Genomic DNA, 22,473 nt, shown 5'->3' on the forward strand with positions numbered 1-22,473 from the left:
GCTATCTTCAGTAGATATCTATATTTTCAATTATGTTATTATTGCAGGGCCCCCAGGAAGATCAGTGTTTCATTGATGGGATTACCCTGCTTAAAGAAAGTATAAATAAATAAATAAAATAATTACCTTCAGTAGATAAGTGCTATCTTCAGCAGATATCTATATTTACATTATTATCTTCAGTAGATATATTTCTACTTTCAAAATGCTATCTTCAGTAGATATCTATACATTGTGCTACCTTCAGTAGATACACATATCCCCTAAATATTATGAAGATACTTGGTATAATTATACTATATTCTGGAAAATATCCTAAGTTTAGTTTATATTATCTGAGATGTTTTACTACAAACACACAGGAAGGTCTTGTCTGCAATGGCTGCCTATTGGCAATTTCAGCATTCTAGTATTAAGTACACATCTTAAAATATGACCCATGGCAGCTATTGCAGAAAGTGCTTTCTTTCACTAAACCCTCCATAAACAACATTTTACAGTCCAAGAGTCTCTCCGCTGAACATATCGGCTCCTTTGAAGATCCCTCGTTCCATTCCATCAGTGACTCCAACTCCATACTGCACCGTCCCTTCATAGAAATTACACTTGTATTTGTTTGAGTTGCGAATATACTCTGAAAAATTTGGCGCAAATCCGACATTATCTGCAAGTACAACACTGCCATTATGCAAAAATTCACCCTTTTCAAGTCTATTCAAGTCAGACACATAAGCGTCCTTGTTATGATCTAGAAACACCATGTCAAGTGTTTCTATGTTATAGTTGCGGCGCAGTTCAGGAATGACATCTTCGGTGTATCCAAGAACCACTGTAACCTGTCATGAATACATAATAAAACATTAACAATAAAAGCAATCTTTAAACAAATCAAATATTATAGATGTTGTGCATATGACTTATCATACCGTAAATATGGCGGACTACTCAAATGCATTCAACAAAATCATGATTGCAATCTAACAAATGCACTACGATCAAATAGGGTGATACCACATTTGATTGAATGGACTGCACTGCGCCATGATTACAGTGAAGGACACCGGTTCAAATCCTTTGTTTGGAGCCAATCGATAAAAGCATGCAGGGCCTATATATTACTGATTCACCTTACAAATCCTCACATATTAAAAAGGGGGTCATTCAATTGTAACAGTGCTAGGGCCTATGCAATATCATTGACACTGAAAACTTATTAGAATTGTGAGCAACGAGCTGTCAACATATCTTTAGTGTCCTTTTTTTTTCTCTCCAAGTGTCCAGCTAATAAACATGTATATCTTTAGTTAAAGGTTTTTGCCAAATTAGAGCCGAATATTTTGCAGCACAGCCTTAGGCCTAGGTAAAAAAATTTATATCTTCTCCAAATTAAGGCCCACATGGCCACATACGTGCAGACAGAAAAGTGATTACTAAGCGTCATTCTGAACATAGTTCAGGCAAGAGCGGTTTCACTATACATACCATTCCCCCAAAGCCTGCCCTGTTGATAATCTTCTGTGCAATCTCAGCACTCTTAGGGTTAGCTTCAACTGTAATAAGCTTTCCATCTGATGGCATGTTCTGAGCGATGATTATTGCGGAATAACCCAAGTATGTTCCAAGCTCTAAGGTCATCTTTGGTGATGCTTCTTGAACAACTTGAGCTAAAATTGCACCTGAAATAGTTGATTTTAAACAAAAACGATTAATAACTGACAAATCGAAAAATGGTGTTGCATATGTGTTATATGGTATCACATAATGACCCTGGTATAATAGTCCTACATACTTCAACGAAATATGATTAGAATTTGGTGATGGTCTAATTCTGGATTTCCAAACAAAAAAATGTCAAAATGTGAAACAAGGTTTAAACAAAATTAAAGTTGTTTCCCATAGGCAGTGCCCACTTTGTTTTTTGGCAGCAGTGTTACCGCATTTCTTTTTATTTGAAAAATACAGAAAATTTGAATATTCAAACAAACTAAAATAAAAGACAAATTTTATTCTCATAATGGCTTTTAATTAAGCGAAGTCGAATTAAAACTCAATTGTCATTGGGGAGAAATTTTCTGACCATGTGAATAAATGTTTTTATACACTTGCGTATAATATGGTTTAAGTCATTGCTTCACTTGGGAGCACATCACAGTGGTATAAGATGTGCGTTCATGCATGTTAAACCAGGTGGATGTTTATTGTAATCATAATGGCTTTGTAATTTGTTTTGTCGTTGCTATCCAACCAATCACCTGGCATTTTGAGTGGTGGAAAGCAAAATAAGTTTATTGATTCACTTCATGTTTGGCTACCATCGAGAGATAATATGTATTAAAAAACCCACCCTCCACACCCAATGAATGTATTAAGTGAAAATAAAGTAACAGCGGAAAATGTTAACAAGTTAACATGCTTAGCGGAAAGTTTGTAATAAAAATCAATTTGATGTAACTTTGAAACCATGTTTAATGCTAAAATTTACACGAGCAACAAATGTTTTACGTGAGCTGTTGCCTATAAAAGGAAGCAGTCGGACGTGATGAGTTGCCAGTCTGTAGTGGTGAAACCCCGGGGGTACTCAAGTTTGGTTTTGGTAGGGACGTGCCACTAGATTAAGGAAAAATTGGGATATTTTCGAAAAAATTGAGAAAATTTTGAAAAAGGACCCATTCATATACCAAAATAGGCTTTGAAAAAGGGGTCATTGATATACCAAAAGGTTGAAAATGCTACACATATTTGCAGCACGTCCCCGTATGGTCATTTGAACTGAGTACCCCCCCCCACGGGGGTGAAACATCACTAAAAATGTGAGTTTAACACCTTCATTATAATTGGATTTGTATAAAAAGAATCATGTTAACAGAGGTCTACACCTTTGTTCACAAAATTTAGAACGATCATGCATGCACATACTAAGGTGTGGGGGTGTGTGTGTGCAATAACACTCCAAAGGTGGATTTTTGACATTTATGTCCTATGCAGTGGCAGCGCTACGGGGGAGGGTGGAAGGGGGGACTTTGCCCCTCCAAATATTTTTCTTGCCCCCCCACACTTTTGAGGTAAAAACCCCCAAATTACATAAATTTCCACTTTTTGCCCTAATTTACGCAAAATTTGTTGATTTTGCCCCCCCTCTGAAATTCACTTTGACCCCCATGCCACGCAAAAAAATTCCTGGTGCACCACTTTTGGGGGGTACAACACTACCAAAAGGTGGACCAACTTGCCAAAAATTGCTCTTTTAAAATTTAGGTATCTAAATTTGTATAAAAAAGATAACTGAATAAAATATATAAAACCAGCTTACCTTTTTGTTCACCAATAGCCCAAGTCCATTCATATTTATAGCAGTAATCATCAAATGCCGCTAGTACGCTGTCCGCATTACCCTCTTCCGAAAGCCCTTCCACTTAATTCCATATTCTGTCTTGTAATGTGCTCCTGTAAATAATGTTTCTTACTTTGCTGAATAATCCATAGTACACTCTCTGACGTTCTGGTAGATTTAATTTCCAGTATATAGCTTTCTTTGATTTGTATTGATAGAGTAAGTACAGCCCCGCAGCCACTGCAGGTGCTGCAATGAGGGCGCCATATACATGCCGATCCATGATTTTTTTCTACAAGTATTTCAGAAAAAGAGGATTATTTAGTAAATAATTAGTAAATTACAAAAGAGATTCAATGTCAATGCACATTCTATTCTATTGTGCTACTGACATTCCATGTCAAACTCCAGGTTCAAACTAGTAACACATCTATAATTTGGTTCAACTATACACATTCAAAGACTTTCCCATTAAATTGTACTACTATAATTTTCCAACTTAATTCCCAGGAAAGTATTCAAGTGTCTTTTTTTCATGTTTAGATCATCAATCATTCTAAACAATCTCTTATCAGTTAAGTATGGTACAGATCTGTTGTTAGTGGTGGCATCAAGGGGGGGGGGCAAGGAGCAAATTCCTCCCCCCCCCCCCATCAGAACTCTTTACCCAAGTAAAAACCCCAAATGACAAATTTCAACTTTTTGTGGCAAAATATATATTCCTGGCACAGCCAATGTCTGTTGTCACTACTATATAGGTTCTACTCTTACAGTGCAATCCACAGTGCAATATCATATGAAAAGGTTTGACTGCAAAAATGATTCTCTTATAAATGTATCTATGCACAGTTTCCACCTCGATACACCAGAGTACACACAAATTTCCAGCACAGCTAGCGAGTGAGTCTAGTCTCCATGCAGTTTGTGTTATACTACACAGTTGAGTGCATATCATTTTAAGAGCTGTGTGAGATCTAGTGGAAAATAGACATCTGAAGTTTGGTTTTTGCTAAAACCTCAAGTATTCCCTTCATCCAATCAGAATTTTTTTTTTTATATTGAAAGAAAGCTATCACTTCCCCCTAAAACACACTCTTTGTCATTAGTCAACAGATAACGCAATTCAAATTTTTATAGCAACGCGAATGTGAAAAATCTGCTGAAAACAAACTATTCAAGCAGACTTTTTGAACAAAATGTAGATTTTAAAAGTCAAAACCTCAAGTGTTCCTTACAATATTTTTCATTTTGCCTAAAGAGCACACTTATATTATCCATATACTAGCATCATTAGAATGGCCAATTCTCTATAAATTGCAAATCTGGTGCAAAAAATACTGATTTCACCTGTTTTGTCATAAATTCAATGAACTATGACTTTGCTAAAGAATGCTTACAAATTAATATGCAACTAATCATTCTTACCATTCAATATGTATCAGTACTGCTGAAAAAAAGATGGTATGCTATACTAGCCATGTACATGTAACCAGGGTTTCCTGTAAAATGACAATTCCTGAGTTCACTGCCAAAATAGTCGTACCACACCATCATGTTCACTCATCTGTGTAGAAATGACCTTTTGCATAGAAATTAGGACTAAAAAAAATTGTTTGATCGGTGTAACCCGACCGACCCTAAAAATAGGCCCGACCCTAGACTTTTTTTCTTATATTTTTGCAAAAATTGAAAAAAAAAAATTGAAATTTAAGAAAATTTTTTTTTAAAGTTCGAATTTAATTTATAGCTTAAAATGTGTGTAAAAAAAAATTCTTTTTTTAAAATTGCCGACCGACCTACCCTAATTTTTTTTTCATGTTACGCCAATCAAACAATTTTTTTTTTAGGCCTTAGTACAGAAATCCAGTGTGAAATTTACAGAGTGCAAAATTATCTCCTACAAACTTGGAACAAAGGTCAATGCCCTTTTTAGCAAGTTTGCTGCTGTTATTACCTGGTTTCTCATGGCATGTCAAGCTGGGGCCAATTTAGCTTATTTCACAACAAAATTGGCCCAATGACTCATTAAAGCAATAATGTGTGATTTGCATAATGAATGGATTCCTATTTAAATGTTTGTTTTCACTGATCACATTATCCTCTTTTAATTTCGAGCCATACTAATGAGGTGTAACGAAGGAAATTGCGATTTCATTCCAGCGCCTACAATGCGTGTACTACGCTCGCCGATCGTATTACATGTAACTGCATGGAGCATCGCGCTCGACGTGTGTACACATAAGCTGACGTCCACGAGAGATGTTAGCAAGCAGTCGATCGATGAACTCTGAATAAAACCGGCTCGACCCGGTTTTAATATAAAAAGTCAAATTTTACTGTTATTGAAGCACTTCAGGCTAAAGTCTTTTATGTGATATTTTAGTGTACCACTGGGCAGGGTTGTAGCAAGCGGGGCGGCCGGGGATGCCATGGCCGCCCCACTTATTGAGAAATTTGTTATGTTTTTCTTTATATCTTTATTTCAATTTGGGCATATATTTGTATTTTGGCCGCTCCACATTTATGATAGCCGCCCCACATTTTTCAACCTTGCTACGGCCCTGCCACTGGGCATTATAATTATGCAAAAAGTAGAAATCCGAGTAAAATTGAGGGCGTCGCTGTGAAGCAAATCACACATTATGGCTTTAAAGGACACTATTTTGTTATTAATTTCTTTGTTTTTTCTCCCAATTTAATGGACCAATTTGCCAGCTGACAATTTTGGGCCATATACAGCCTAAGTGGGCACTTAATTTGCATAAAACCATGTGAAGTGTATCATCTAACATACCACCCCATTGTCACACATTAGCACACTATGTAGCGATCGATAGGTGTTTTGGGATTCACTTCGTAGTGTCGATTAGGTACCTATTTTGCCTAATGAAATATGTGCAGTTTCTGCGCCGTAGGGTTAGCTAGCGATGATTAGGTATCTATTCAGCATATTAGGGTTAGGGTCACAGTTAGGGTTAGGGTTCATTATTGATCGCAGATTATATACGTATTCATTGGTAATATACTATAGTAATAGTATATCGTGTGTATGCGCTTTATTCCGTAAATAATAAGTATGATAAATAAACGGCTTATTGATGGCAGAACGACTTGTAGCACAGTGGTATAGCGTCTCGACTATGGATCCATAGGTTGCTGGTTCGAACCCCGGTCGATACTTGGTAGAATTTTAAATCTAACATAATGTTAACACATGTATTTTGTTCATTTCAGTCATAATATTGCATCTTTTCAAGGACATTAACAGGTTCACATCACATTTTACTACGGATGCCAAAGATTCTCGGGTAAAAAAATGTGCAAATGAAGTCAGTCACATACTCAATGCGCAATCAAGCGTGTGGTGGTATCTCTTGTATAAGAGATTGACTTGTGGAAGAGGTGATGCATATTTTGTCACTCAGCACGAAAATGACAAACAATTGGTGGTTTATTTCCATTTCTATCATATTATGAGAAACCAAGTATATAGCAGTAGACAATAATATAAATCAAAATTCAGAACCTTATATAGCTGAGGTGAAATCAAACTGCACGAAAATGACAAACATTTGGTGGTTTATTTCCATTTCTATCATATTGTGAAAAACCAAGTATATAGCTGAGGTAGACAATAATATGAATCAAAATTCCTAACCTTATATAGCTGAGATGTTAGCTCAATATGCTAGTTAAATATTGTGACCTGATGATCTTGTGTTAAAGACTTGTTAAATTTAGTAAATAATTATGTATATAGACCACTTGACATCATTGTTTATAAACAAAGGCAAGGGACTGGTCTATCGATATGCTTGAACGAACCACTACACTGTTCAATGGCTTTCTTGTAATATTATATGAAATGTGGTGGGCGATTTAAAATGCATGTGCCCTGAGCAAACTACGATGCGTACGCACACTGCAGGGCAAAGAACAATGGAAATTGCCATAATTTGCGCATTTACTGCCGGGCAATGACGTCACATGTCAAGTGGTCTATAGCTGAGGTAGACAATAATATGAATCAAAATTCATAACCTTATATAGCTGAGGTGTTAGATCAATATGCTAGTTCAATATTTTACCCGATGACCATGTGTTAAAGACTTGTTAAATTTAGTAAATACCAGGTAATTATAAGAAAACCAAGTATATAGCTGAGGTAGACAATAATATGAATCAAAATTCATAACCTTATAGCTAAGGTATTAGATCAATATACTAGTTCAATATTTTACCCGATGAACTTGTGGCTTGAATAGGTGTGCAGCAAACACAGCCATCAACTTTATACTCAATGAGAATAAAGGCACAAAAGGCCAGTGGCGTAACCAGACCTGACCTTCCGGGGGGCCGGGGGGTCAAGATTTAAAAATTTCCCAATTTCTGATCAAAAGTTGTAGTATTTATGTGCAAGTTTAATTTTTTGCCTATTTTTTGCTCTCTTCCCAGCTTTTTTTTGTGTTGGGGGATTGCCCCCCACTGGTTTACGCCACTGCAAAAGGCCATTCACAAAGGAAACAAAGACTACCAACATACTAACCAGGCCGTTTCGAAAATATCAACATGCGATTTTACGCTCATTTTGTGGTGGTATGTGACAAATCTAAAAATATGACCCATGGCAGCTATTGCCTTCTTTTTCTAAACCCTCGATTAACATCATTTTACAGTCCAAGAGTCATTCCGCTGAACATATCGGCTCCTTTGAAGATCCCTCGTTCCATTCCATCAATGACTCCAACTCCATACTGCACCGTTCCTTCATAGAAATTACACTTGTAATTGTTTGAGTTGCGAATATACTCTGAAAAATTTGGCGCAATTTCGACATTATCTGCAAGTACAACACTGCCATTATGCAAAAATTCACCCTTTTCAATTCTATTCAAGTCAGACACATAAGCGTCCTTGTTATGATCTAGAAACACCATGTCAAGTGTTTCTATATTATAGTTGCGGCGCAGTTCTGGAATGACATCTTCGGTGTATCCAACAACAATTGTAACCTGCCATGAATAAATAAAACATTAATTATAATTGACAACAACAAAAATAAACAAATACAATATGTTAACCGTAGAACTTGGAAGGGGGAGGGTTTGTTTAATTTTCATCCATCATAAAAATTGTGTGTCTTTACGCTCAAGCAACTTAAAGCCATATTATAACATTTCTTTAAAAATAGATTAGTATTTATTTTCCATAAAATGTTAGCTTTTACTGTCAGATATGTCCCCTTTTAATTTTAAGCCGAACAAGTGAGGTAAAGCATAGAAAATTGGAATTTACTACTAGCGCCCATGCATGTTACTCCCGCGGTTGTAATACGATATGATCCTCGGGGTGTGTGAGTATGTGCATCCCGCACGCCGTGTACGGGGTGTGCATACGTGTTTGACTAATATTTCCATCGTAATAATAAAACGCCGGTTCCATTGTTTTATTCAAAATCTCGGATTTTGTCAAAACTACAGCACCTAAAGTCTTAATTTTTGCAGAGTATCTTTATTGACTAAAGTAGATTACAATCATGTAAAAAACAGAATTTAAAATGTTTTTGAGGGCGTTCTCCTCAGCAAATGTTATAATATGGCTTTATCATAGATCCATCCTTTGTGCTTATTTTAGTGATAAAATTTTTACCCCAGTACCTAGGGGTAGGACAGCAAAGATAACCATGTGGGGTGAGGCCCACCATAGGTTTCTACAGTTTCCCTCTTGTAATATTACTTACTTGTTTATAGTTTAAAATAGTCATTATCTTTTATATTTAGGAGAAAATTTACTAGCATAAATCACACATGTAGTATTTTTAGCCAAAAATCAATTTTGCCTATACTTTTTGTACTTGCAAGAATTTCCAAATTTTGCAAGAGGACACTCACATTATGACATCATAGCGACATTATGTCGGGAATGTTTGTACTTATTTTGGTATCACTGGATAGAGGAGACCCATACATAAGTCCCAAATATAATGGTATATGATGTTTATAGTTGAAAATTAGGGTAGTTGCAACAACCCCTCCCCCTTCAAAGTCCATGTTATGGCCCAGTATGGCTCAGTAGTTCTAGGTTTAAAGGGTTATTTTGTGATTTTTGCTACCTCTTTGTCTGGTATGGTGAAATAAATATCCATGAAAATATCTTATTTCTAAAATTACAGTTGGTTCGGACATTGAACTTGCCAGTTATGCATAATTGCATTTATTACAGTGCGTCATAGGGGCACACGGGGGGCAGTGACGTAGCAGGGGTCATCACATTAGGGGCACCGACCATGATGGGGGGGGCACAAGCCAATTTTTGACAATTTTCCTGTCGGATTTTTTAAAATTTGAGATCGATTGGGGGCACGTGCCCCCCTGTGCCCCTATGACGCTACGCCACTGGGGGGCACATGCCACCCACCCCATTCGATCGGAAAATTAAAAAATCCCATAGGAAAATTGCCGAAAAACGGCTTGTGTCCCCCCCCCCCCCCCCCCCCCCCCCCCCCCCCCCCCCCCCCCCCCAAAAGGGGTTTCAATACATACCATTTTCCCAAAGCCTGCTCTGTTGATAATTTTCTGTGCAATCTCGGCACTCTTTGGGTTAGGTTCAAGTGTAATAAGTTTTCCATCTGACGGCATGTTCTGAGCCATAATTATGGCAGAATAACCCAAGTATGTTCCAAGCTCTAAGGCTATCTTAGGCGATACTTCTTGAACAACTTGAGCTAAGACTGCACCTGAAATAGTTGATTTTAAACAAAAAGGATTAATAACTCACAAATCACCCTATAGTGTTACATGTTATCAGCTTTCTTGGTCAGGGGGGCAAAATAAAATTTCAGGGTCAGAGCTGAAAAATTTGTAGTTCCATCATGCAATAAATATACGGGTGTTGTTTTTTAGAGAGAATGTACATGTTTTCGAGCTTCCAAAAAAGGCTTTTGGGACGATGTGTTCAAAACTTTTGAATTTTCGCCCATGATCAAAATTAAAATGGTTTTATTGTGACAATGCGTGCACGCAGCATGCAATAAGTTTGTATTTTACACTATTTTGGCCCATGATCTGGGTGAATTTTAATGGAAAAGGGCTTCTTTCCCTTTTCTTTTCCTTTTGCCCTCCAAATTTTCTATTTCATTTTTTGTAAGGGGGCACTTTTTTCTTTAATTTTTTGTCGGGGGAGGCCAGAAAACAAGATTTAACAGGAATTTGGGCTGAAAAAAGCAGCTTACCTTTTTGATCACCAACAGCCCATGTCCATTCATAGTTATAGCAGTAATCATCAAATGCCGCAAGTACGCTGTCCGCATTACCCTCTTCTGAATGCCCTTCAACGTAATTCCATACTCTGTCTTGCAATATACTCCTGTAAATAACGTTTCTTACTTTGGTGAATATTCCATCGTACACGCCCTGATGTTCTGGTAGATTTAATTTACGGTATATTTCTTTCCTTGATTTGTATTGATAGAGTAAGTAAAGTCCCGTAGCCACTGCTGGTGCTGCTATGAGTGCGCCATATACATGCTGATCCAAGATTATTTCTACAAGTAGGCCTATTTTAGAAAAAGAGGATTATTTAGTAAATAATTAGTACTTTACAAAAGAGACCCAATGGTAAATGTACATTTTATTATAATGCACCAAAAAAGTATCCTTACACAATAAAAAAACAAATTACCCTAATATGGTTCAGTTTTGAATTTGTGATTATTTTTCCAAGTGTAAGGATACTTTTTGTAGAACTACCATGTTCGATTTAATATTGTTTACCTTTAACACATAAAGTCTGTGAAAAGTCGTATTGCAATCGCAACAGGTGAATTTGAGGTGCAAATTGCACTGCAATAGGGCTTAGGCCTCAAAAAATAAATTGTTTGATTGGGGTAACATAAAAAACAATTAGGGAGGTAGGTAGGTCGGGATTTTTTTTGTTTACTTTTTAAGCTGTAAATTGCATTCGGAACTTTTTTTTTTAATTCATTTTAATTTCTTTATTTCTTATTGACCTCTGACCTTTGACCTCCGCATTCCCCTCATATAAAGTATTCCACTCACCAAGTTCAAGCCCAATCAGACCAAGTTTAAAATTTGACCTTTGACCTCCGATTTCATCCAAATTTTAACACTCCTCATATTTGTCTATATCTACCGTGTGAATTTGGTGAGATTCGGATCAAAACTGACACAGCCTTTTAGGCCCTTGAAACTCAATTCTGTGTTTAGCGTCCCCCCGTCGCGCCCGCATTACGATTTGCTTGCCGCGTTTGCGTTGCAAATTCTGAAAAATAATTCATTATTGTGCAAATCACTACTAAACCAGAAAGAAAATTTTTTTTAAAGCCTTCAAAAGCTATAGAAAGCCTAGACAACTATAAGGACAATTTATCTAAATATTTGAGTGTTAAAAATATACAGATTTTTGACCTTTGCTCTATCCAATTATTTTAATTATAACTTTGGGATACCAGGGTAGACTAGAAGAGAATACATTGAGTTTGTTTTAAAACCTGATTTAAACAAAAAGCAAGAACATTTATACTTTTACAAACATTATGTGTAATTTAGTGACATTATATTGGGACTGGCGATACCCAAATAGAATGAACAAAAGCACATAAGCATTTGGTAAAAAAAACCTGATTTATACTCACAAATCTTGAAAATAATGAATAATGAATTATGAAATAGTTGGCTCATTATGGGCTGAAAATATTGGTCGCTAAACTCAGCATTGAGTTTCAAGGGCCTCACAGACATTCACACATGTATACATAACCACACACCTACATAGGCCTACATACAAACAAAACTATAGTAAGATACAACTATACGAAACTTCAATAGCGGCACATTCGTTGTCATGTTTACATCATCAATCATTCTAAACAATCTCTTACCAGTAAAGTGTGGTATGGATTACTAATATAGGTTCTACTCTTAATTAAAAGCACTTTACAGTGAAATATTAACGAAACATTCTTACCGTTCAGCACTGCAAAGGATGGTATATACAAGTCATGTAACCAGTTTTCCTCTAACATGTCATTTCCTGAATATTCATGCGATACCATCTTTTCATGTTCATTCACCTAAAAATGACCTTTTGCATAGCTACAGAGTGTGAAATTGTCAGACATAAAATGGAACAACATTTTCAAAGTCAAAGCCCTTTTTAGAAAGTTTGCTGTTACCTAGTTTCTTATGGCATAGTGTCAAGCTGGAGCCTATTTGGCATTTGGCAACATAATTGGCCCAATGACTCATTCAGGGCTCTGGTATGAACATTTTGAAAGTATTTTTTGTGGGACATGAGAGCACATTAAATATATCGAATTAAATTCTGAATATAAAGAATGTCCTTCTGATATCAAGTATACGAGTGGATATTCATACGTAGCAGTAGATAAAATGAATTAAAGTTTTAACTTCAACACTACACTATTTTATCGCTCACCTGGAACGTTTTCACTAGATCGACAAGCATCTTCAGCAGATGGTTATAATATGCTGTGAGGATATCTTGTCTACAATCGGGATATCATCACAGCATCACCATCTGCTGAAGACAATAGCCACTAATTGTGGGACAATAGCCCCTGAATATAACTAGCCCATGAAATGGCTGTCACTCAGCAAGACAGACTCAGACTCAATACTGACTTCAGCATTAAATCCATGGCATTACCTGTTGTTAACCACCTGAGCACTACCTGCTGATCTAACATTGCCTCTGATTGGTCAATTACATGATATCTTCATTTTAATCACCAATCAGAATGGAGCTTTACAAATAATTCACCCCAATTTTTTTTGTGTGGTGAAATTATTCTAACAATGTTCTGATTGGTCCAATTGATAATGAAAACTTCTTTTTGGCCAATCTGCAGGTAGTTCTCATAGGTTTAAAAGTGTCACAAAATGTGGACCAATATAACATTATCAGTTTACAATTTGAGCTTGTGTCTGTGAAAATTAATGATGGACCAGTAGATTTCAAATTAAATGGCCTAAATAAAATGGTCCTAGAAGAGTGTAGTTTACTTCACCCACTGCTGGCAGCTACAAACTATATAATACCCAAACTGCCTAACCCAGCAAACACAAAACGCTTTCGACATCATTCGCAAAAGGTTATAAAAGGTTGTCAGAAAACGCTTAAATGTCGGGTTATATAAAGGGTACATTAATGGTATAAAACGCTTTTCATAACATTTGTTGGTAATTCACTGCACAGCAAACACAAATGTTTTACAGAAAACATTAAATGTCGGGTTATATAAAGGGTATAAAAACGTTTTAATAACATTCCAAAAACTTTTTTTTTTGGTACAAATCATTCTAAACAGAATGTTATTTTGGGGTTGAAAAAATATTTTGCAAAAATGTTTACCCAAAATATTTACAATAACGTTTTAAAATGTTTTCACGACCTTTATATAACCCGACATTTAAATGTTATTAAAACGTTTTGTAAAATACATTTTAAGAACATTTCTGTGTTTGCTGGGTGCAAATATTTTAACATAATGTTATTTAAATGTTAACAAAATATTTGGCCAAAAATGTTTGCAAAAATAGTTTACAATGACATTTCAAAAACATTTTAAAAATATTGTTGTAGTGTGTTTTCATGCAAAACGTTTTAAAATGATTTCATGACCTTTAAATAACCCAACATTTTAATGTTATTAAAACGTTTTTACCTAAACCAAAACCCAAAATATAACTTATTTAAATCGTTTTAAAAACGTTTTTGTGTTTGCTGGGAAGTCATTATTACATGTTTCTCATTTGCAATTTTGATTTTCTGAGTAGTAAACCCATGATTAATCAAATTTCCGGCCGCATTCTTCATAAAACTTGTGGAATACATCAAAAGAGATGCATTACACATGTTAATGAAGAATGTGGCTATAAATTTGATTAATTATGGGTTTATTACTCAGAAAATCAAAATTGCAAATGAGAAACATGTAATAATGACTTAGGCAGTTTGGTTATGAGGGTGACGACAATACTAGCTTTAAATTGACACCATACTTAACAATCCATTGTATATTTTGAAACAATACATATTTTCTGAATATATTCTGTATATTTGATGAGTTTATTGCCTATTTGCCTGAAATCGAGAAACATGGATATATATATCGATTTTTGAATCTGAACTCTTTTTAAAGATTGAAAACTCTTGTAAAAATAATATTATGCAAATCCACACAACCTGTTGAACAGTAGGCCTAATCTCACAGCAATAATCATAAAGTGAACATATGGATCGTATACGCCTATTATTTCAATAGTGAAAGAATATGCGCTTTATATTCCACCACATGGGAAGAGGAAACCGGGACAGCCGCGCACACTGTACTTACAGTATGTCCAGCACCTCCTGGGAGATACTGAAGGGATGCTGCAGCCAAACAAAATTGTTTCGCTTGCCCAAGGGCACTTAACACAAATGTTAACTCCAAAAGACCTCCTTTTACCAGTACGCCGTCAGCTCCCAAAGACCCACCTCCTCCAAATTCCAGAGGAGCATACCCACCAAAATTTTTTGATGTGCCCCAGGGTACGTACTGGATGCACACATGCATACATCTATTCGCTGTCGTAGTGTGACATCAAAATCAATCATTACCGGGTCAACTGGTTCACGCTATCTGTGTATGGAACCACAATCAAAATGATCACAACACAAAAGTCAATGGCTTGCTAACAGGTGTGCAAACCAAGCGTGAACCAGTAACTAAGGTACATGACATATTCACTATGATAGCAAATTTGCCACACATTGAAATTCTGGCTGTAGCTCTTATTAATAACTTAACTTTTTGTAGGTTTGTACTTACTACAAATCAAGATTTCCAGTAGCGTGCACAGGTACGTTTTCAAAAGAAGGAGCCACAGGTGTTGACTCTTGATGCCGCCGACTGCAAAAAAAAATCAGGTCCCTTTGATCACCGTGAACAGTCCCCAACTAAAATTGTGAAGCTTGCATCGACAGATGCCGCATATAAGGCATGTTCAGTAGGTATTTCATGTATTGTTAGTGGCGCAATGTTTTTGTTTACAATAATGGTAAGACAAAAAAGAATTACTAATATCACTCGTATTAAGAAGATCCCAAACCCTCTGGAAAAACAGATATACTTTTGTTTTGTTATTGTTGAATATGAGATATTGAACAATGAATTGGATTTTACATCAAAAACAGTCAAGGAAAAAAGTGAGTCCTGGTCCCAACTAAATTCATGGAACCTAGTCCCAACTAAATTAATGGAATCAGGTCTTACTTTTCCCCCAAACTTAGGCCTGGTAGAATTTTAAATTCACTAGGTATAAAACACTGTTTGACTACTTACCTATATACTTGTATGTCTGAGGCATCCTTCTGTCACATCATAGGGACGGAAGTTACCACAGAAGTATGGTGTGTGTGTTCAAAGGTTATATCACTGGCTATAAAACACTGTAACAGGAAATGAAAAAAAAACAATTGAATAAGTGGCAAAAGAAAACCTTGTCCCAAGATAACTTAACATCCGCATCACAGGTCAACAAACTTTTGCCGCGCCAACATCAGTTGGCCTGATGATTGCCACTCATAAAAACTTAAGTCCAGTAGATCTGATTATAATCTCAAGTTCATAGTTGTTATTACCTGGATGAATGATAATCTTCATAATCATATGTTGTTTGTACTGTTTACCCTGAATGCTCATATCCATAAGTACCAGACTTGTCCGCGTCGTCTGAGTGGTTTACTTGCGAGGAAGCTGCCTGCCGAAGTAAACCACGCAGACGCCGCGACGCGAGTTGTTAATCGGTGATGAACAACGGTGAAACATGATTGAATCCCTTTCAACAACGAAACAAGCTAAAGATGTCTAATTCACATGATTCTTTCATTCAGAATGTCCATTTGTCATTGCCACTCAACCTTACAAAAAGATCGCAGTATTTCTCTGTTGATATCAGCATTAAAACTAAAAAATAAAGCGGTAATATTTAGCTGCTACCGCCAACAGAAGAGAGTTCATGTTTACGCATATGTTCCAGGCATGACGAATTTTACGCGCTCAACGCGTACGCGCAACCTTGCGTTCGCGTATACGCTACTGAACTGTGGATTCATCACAGATTAACAACGGTTGGCTCCTGTACAAAGGTAGTATAGGAAGAGTTGTTGAATCCTGTTTTAATATCAGGGACAGTCTGTGTAGCTCAGTGGTAGAGCACTCGCCCAACAAGCAAGAGGTCTGGGGTTCAAGTCCCCACACAGGCAGGTATGTCCAGTGTTTTTACTCTGCTATATCTGCCTATGCATGTCCATTTGTAAATTCATGTTTCATTGTGTTCGCGTGCGATGCCTAATTCTTCTTTCCCCTAGCTTATACAAACATTAGGCTATCAAATGCTGAACACACGAAAGACTTGGTTCTAAAGTTATGAAGTTTTGTGACGTCTATTTTTCTTATGCTTTTTGTTGTGTTTTTTACCCCATATTTTTGCCATTATCTCAATTTCAAATTTGCTGCCTTTGGCCCCATGTAAGAGATTGTGTCACATATGCCTATTCAAATTAACATACACTGTGCAGTCATCTCATAAGGGGCTGTGCAATAATTATGAGCCCCCCGGGTAAAATTTCCAAACAGCTTGCCAAAAATCCCTTCCCCCCCCTCTCGGCCCGCCAAAAAATCTTTGCGCCCCCCCCTTGCACATGCCAAATGTTTAAGCATATTTAAGCATTTCCGTACGGTTTTCCTAAGCTTTTTTAGAGCGTTTTATTTAAAAGGCGCCCCAAGAATGTGTGCCAAAAATCGCTTGCCCCCTCTCTCGGCTTGCCAAAATTGCTTGCCCCCCTTTCAGCTTGCCAAAATTTCTTCCCGCCCCCAAATTTTACCCTCCCTCAGGGCTCATAATTATTGCACAGCCCCTAACAATTTATTCATACAGTGAACAGTTGGATAAGCTTCTGTTACAAAATGCATGTTTTGGATTTTTCTTTATGGTTTACCAACAATAGCAGTTTATTAAACTGAAACTTTTTGTGCCAGATGAGGTACATTAAGGGCCATACATACTCCAAATATTTGACGTAGAATCTTTGTCCAACAAGTATTCGTTATTCAATCTATTTCAATTCATTTTTATTGTCTAATGAAAGTGTGTTGATGGAAAATCAATTATGTTACGTCAAATGTCTGTTGGAAAAATATTGTCGATTTTATGTCATCAAACTTTAAAAAGTTAAACATTACTGGAAATAGAATGAGAATAGATTAAATAACGAAGACATGGCATCAAATATTCCAGTAGCATATACAGCCCTTTTTAAACGGGCGTTCGCCCCCCATGTATCAAAATAAAGAGTAGAGAAATTGGAGGAAAAGAGAAGAGAAACATCTGTATACATGCAATTTTGACGAAATAATTAAATGTTAGTCTCATATTTGACTATTTCTGCTTAAAAAAAAGAAATTTAGGCGCGCTTCGCACAAATTTGTTCCAAGTTAAACCATATTCGACCATTTAAGCTTCAATATGTTATATTTACACATTTCATGATCCTTTTAGCTCACCAAGAAATTCACCCCCCGTTGCTGAAGTTCTGTATACGCGCATGTATATATCCACTTCAAAGTCTGTAGCTACCCTGATTTCTATAATCATCTATCAAATATATATTTACACAATACTATATTGTCTGCCAGAAGTTCAATCTAGGTTACAATATACCAATAGTCATGTTCACACTTTGAGTTACACCTGGGATAAACTGACGCTAACATTGATAAAAATTCCACAAATATTTTCGCTACTCCTACATTGTACCGCATGTCCACACCTAGCTTACTCCTAGCACTATGCCGACCAGTTCCACCATGCATTCGCTTCTGGTCGGAGTAAATATCGGTTACCACTTCTGGTGTTTCTGTGACCTTTTTACAACCACGTCATATGTAATGTCTAGTTCCGACCAACAAAATGTCAAACTTACACCGGGTGCGAGGCGTAGCAGCGTTCACATTGCAATTTTCGCCTGGCGGAAGTTACACCCAGCTTGTTAATCCTGACTTTTGTCAGGAGTAAATCATCGGACGTACACCTGGTGGAACTTTCGCTGACCACCATTCACACTGCCACTACTCCTGGCAGCGCCTACCGCTACTCCTAGCAACTTGCGTCGCCCAAGTTCGGCCGGGCGTACGTCTGACAATGTGAACACAACTTAAATAATCAATCGCTGTGATAAATTGTCAACCTGAGATAACATACCCTATATTGCACAATTCACTTCTTTGCAAATTCAACAATTAAATAAATAATTTCACAGCCACAGACTTTAGAATATGATACGGATTTAATCCAGGGGGGGTATTCAGCACAGTGGCCATATGAAGGATGTGCTGCAAATACGGGTTTCTTTTTGCAGCCTCTGGTGTGACAGTGCGGTGCCCCCTTTTTTGATAAATTTTGGTATAAAAATGGATCATATTTACAAGTTCATTGAACAAATACCCCAAATTGCAAAATTGTGAAAAAATTTGGCCAAAAACAGGCCTCAAGTATAAAATGGGCAAAATTTTCTTGGAAAATCAAACCAATAATAATCTAAATATGGGTTGACTTTCAGATTCTCAGGCACACCCCTACCTCATTCGCCCCTACATTATCCCCCCCCCCCACTCGCTCACAACCACCCATAAACCAACCTGCACTCACTCACACATTTACAAACTTTGCATATGAAATCCAAGGCGGAACTCAAGAACCAGCGCGTCTGCTAATGCCAGAACGGCTCAAAGATCAAAAAAATAAACCATTTCTCGGCGAAAAAAAAATCGTAACTCGGTAACTGCTCAATTGACGCGATTCCAAATACAGCGCGCCACCTACGATCACGCCTGGCTGATCTACTTCGCGCAGAGCATCATGGGTAAAAGTCGACATCCATGACGCGTCGACGATGTTATCCATCGACCGGCTTTCCGAGGCGCTTGGGAAAATACTTTAGGCTCTCGTTTACAAAAAAAAAGAAAACACTTTCAGGTCTTAAGCTTTGTTGTAAGTAGGCCTATAATAGACTTGATTAAAAAAATATGATTGAGGATAGGCCTACTTAGACCCTCATATGCATATCCTTTTTTAAAAAAAACAATTTTTAAACCTTGTTTGTTTTAAGTAGGCCTAATTCTCAATATTTAGAATAACGAAATACTAGTATTCAATACATATTTTAACAGCATGGACAGCGGAAAGGTTTTTTTCTGCCTCCTTTTTAATTAAGTTAATTTCGACAGTTATGGTTTAGGCCTACCTCTGTGAATGTTCAGAGTGTTAGGCCTATTCCCACACAAAATAATGGGCATTAAACCCTTATTTTCAAACTTTTCCGAACCCGATCCGAGGCGCTTGGGACAATACTTTAGGCTCTACTTTTTATCTAAATAAACAAATAGCTCATTATCTCATCCCAATTGCTACATATTGAACAACAGACTCTGGTGAGTGTAAACACATTGGAAGAATATTTAGAAATGCAGTACTACTCCCCATTCCAGAAAAATACAGAACTATTTTTTTGGATTACAAAAATATTATCCTGTTTTGCCAAATGAAACATAGCTAAATCCTAATCCTTTAGTTAGTCCTAACTGGCAATGAAAGTAAAATTTTAATATTTGGTCAATTTTTGTAAAGGGCCAAAAATGGCATTTTAAGGGCATTTTCAACCTTTTTCATATTCTGTGACAATCAAGCCTAAAGACTTGAAGAAAGACTAATTACAAGTTATGCATTCTAATTTTTGGAAAACGCATTGTCCAATCTTTTTCATAACCAATTAGCAAAAATAACATATAATATTAAAATTATGAGCTAACTCATACTCAAGATTTTGAATGCTTAAACTTGTGCCAAGTCTTACAATTTTAGTGATTACAATTCTCGCTATTCATAATAAGGGCACCGCGGTTTCAGCGATGTTTAAATGATGTATCATGGGAAAAGTCGACATCAAGTCCGCGCTAATACGAATATTACCATGCTATTACATAGGAACACGTGACAATATTTTTTAGTTTGTCAAAATAAAGGTGTTACACGCGAATCGATACTCAATAATACTTAATAATGTGATTTGAAATGTGCACAATTAATTTTTTCTCTATCGATTTGCGTGTAATACCGTTATATTGACAAACTAACAAATATTGTCACGTGTTCCTATGTAATAGCATGGTAATATTCAGACAGCGGACTTGATGTCGAATTTTTCCCATGATACATCACGATTTTCCCATGATACATCACGATTACATCGCAAACCGCTGGCGGCGCCTTTATTGCGAATAGCGAGAATTGTAAAGAAAACATGCAAAATTGCAAAAATATTAAAATTTGACTTTTATTGCCAGTCAGGACTAACTAAAGGATTAGGATTTAGCTATGTTTCATTTGGTAAAACAGGATAATATTTTTTAATACAACAAGAAATGTCTTTAAAAAGACAATGCTACGGCTGAATTTTAACACTTTCAATATTAGCGACATCTGACTCATTTCCCTTGATCGTGTCACATATTGACTTCACTGCTTGGCAAACAGTGGCGGCGCCAGGAATTTTTTCAGGGGGCATGGTGGGAGGGAGGAAAGGAAATTTCAGCAAATTTCAATTGCTGCAATAAGTGGAATTTTTTGTAATTTGGGGGTTTTTGCATTAAATGTGGAGGGAAAACTGGGGGGAAAGAAAAATATTGGGGGTAGAGCAAATGCCAACGTAGTGCAGCCTCTGTTGACATAACACATTATTTTAACAGTAAGAAAGAACATGCACTTTTATGTGATATAATTTTTTTAATTTTATCCTGCTGAAGTAAAACATTTTGAAATATTTATGCACAATTTTTTTTCGATGGTTTGAAAAAGTGAAGAGCAAAAAAAAATGTATAATTCAATTTGTTTCACAATTTTTTAACATTTTTTACTTACAATTTTTCCTTTTTCTTTCATCCAGGGTGAACAAAATAGTCTATAGTTCACCCAAATTTTGTTTCACCAACTCCTTCAGTCTACCGATGGCCTTACATGAACCGACGGCTATGAGTGGGGAGCACCGGCCCCCTGCCCCCAACTGGCTACGCCACTGTTTAATTAAATATAAATTAAGTTAGGAGTGCAATATTTTATTTTGTTTACATACAGGGTGAATATATAACTTTTCTGTGTGTGTATATATATTTTTCACTCTTATTAGTTGTCATCTGCAGAGAGGGCACACTTTAAGCAGAAGCTCACTATACTGGATCGTGGGTGATTGAGAAGGAGTTTCGCCAAGATGAGCCTGGTAAACTGTCTGAGGCTTGGGATATTGCTGTCAGCCCTGCAAGAGATGTTGCTGTAGCAGACTTAGATGCAGCCGAGATAAAGGTGTACAATGCTGAAGGACAACACAAACTCAGTATCGATACTACACAAGGACCGATGCTTGGGATAACATCATGCCCCGTGAATGTCACTGTCAACTTGGAAGGAGATTATTTTATCACAGATTTGACCAGATTCATTCAAGTGTATGATTCTTCTGGTATGTTTAAAGACCAATGGGTTGCCCTATCACCTGAAAACAAGCTATCGAATACTGAAAATACTAGACTAGTAGGACTGACGATGAATACAGAGGGTCAGCTGCTGGTAGGAGAGGTCAATCATGGGTACATCAGCAGGCATAAGCAAGATGGATCTCACATCACTAGCATCAAAGTAAACATTAAGCCATACTTTCTAGCTGTGACATCGCAAGATGCAATCATTGTTTGTGATGCTTTAAATAGAGTAGTACAGATAGTCAATAGCACAGGGCATATCCTACACACTCTCAAGCCTCCATCTCATGAGACAAGCTGGGAACCCTGTGGAGTTTGCTGCTACGAGGACATCATACTCATCTGTAATGATGTCCTATCTGACGATGGAATCTGCTGCTTCTCATCGTCTGGTGAATACCTGAGATCCATTGATGTTGGGGTTCACCCGCACTGTCTTGCACTTGGGAACAGTAAACTATATGTGACATACTGGAATAGGGTTGAAAAGCTATTCATGTGGATAAATTATCCATAACTAACATTA

The 22,473-nt window shown here is 36.8% G+C and overlaps 3 protein-coding genes and 1 non-coding gene across 4 annotated transcripts in view; 1 reads left to right on the plus strand and 3 right to left on the minus strand.

Moving 5' to 3' along the window:
* LOC140165919 (solute carrier family 35 member F4-like) overlaps positions 1-22,473 on the minus strand; it is a 47,516-nt gene that overhangs the window by 22,419 nt on the left and 2,624 nt on the right. The window contains exon 2 of the mRNA XM_072189262.1: positions 15,699-15,805. The gene's annotated coding sequence lies outside the window, so the exon portion shown is untranslated. The remainder of the gene's footprint in view (positions 1-15,698; positions 15,806-22,473) is intronic.
* Positions 328-2,259, minus strand: LOC140166693 (catechol O-methyltransferase-like). Its single transcript, XM_072190192.1, has 3 exons — positions 2,253-2,259; positions 1,483-1,676; positions 328-836 (listed from the first exon to the last, which is right to left on the minus strand). The coding sequence occupies exons 1-3, from the start codon at positions 2,257-2,259 to the stop codon at positions 495-497; spliced, it is 543 nt and encodes a 180-aa protein (XP_072046293.1). The 3' UTR covers positions 328-494.
* LOC140165916 (catechol O-methyltransferase-like) lies at positions 6,833-12,446 on the minus strand. Its single transcript, XM_072189259.1, has 4 exons — positions 12,317-12,446; positions 10,563-10,886; positions 9,874-10,067; positions 6,833-8,343 (listed from the first exon to the last, which is right to left on the minus strand). The coding sequence occupies exons 1-4, from the start codon at positions 12,402-12,404 to the stop codon at positions 8,002-8,004; spliced, it is 948 nt and encodes a 315-aa protein (XP_072045360.1). The 5' UTR covers positions 12,405-12,446; the 3' UTR covers positions 6,833-8,001.
* On the plus strand, positions 16,550-16,621 carry Trnav-aac (transfer RNA valine (anticodon AAC)). The gene has a single exon. It is a non-coding gene; the product is annotated as a tRNA-Val (tRNA).

This window comes from Amphiura filiformis, chromosome 12 (genome assembly GCF_039555335.1).
Source record: "Amphiura filiformis chromosome 12, Afil_fr2py, whole genome shotgun sequence".
Taxonomy (NCBI): domain Eukaryota; kingdom Metazoa; phylum Echinodermata; class Ophiuroidea; order Amphilepidida; family Amphiuridae; genus Amphiura; species Amphiura filiformis.

Excerpts from the sequence above, each read along its gene's own strand:
- LOC140166693 (XM_072190192.1), bottom strand. Across the intron at positions 837-1,482 it reads GGGCAGGCTTTGGGGGAATG|GTTACAGTGGTTCTTGGATA; the intron begins GTATGTATAGTG and ends TATTCATGACAG.
- LOC140165916 (XM_072189259.1), bottom strand. The coding sequence starts at position 12,404 with ATGGTATCGCATGAATATTCAGGAAATGACATGTTAGAGGAAAACTGG. Across the intron at positions 10,887-12,316 it reads ATCCTTTGCAGTGCTGAACG|GCCTACTTGTAGAAATAATC; the intron begins GTAAGAATGTTT and ends TTTCTAAAATAG. Across the intron at positions 10,068-10,562 it reads GGCTGTTGGTGATCAAAAAG|GTGCAGTCTTAGCTCAAGTT; the intron begins GTAAGCTGCTTT and ends CAACTATTTCAG.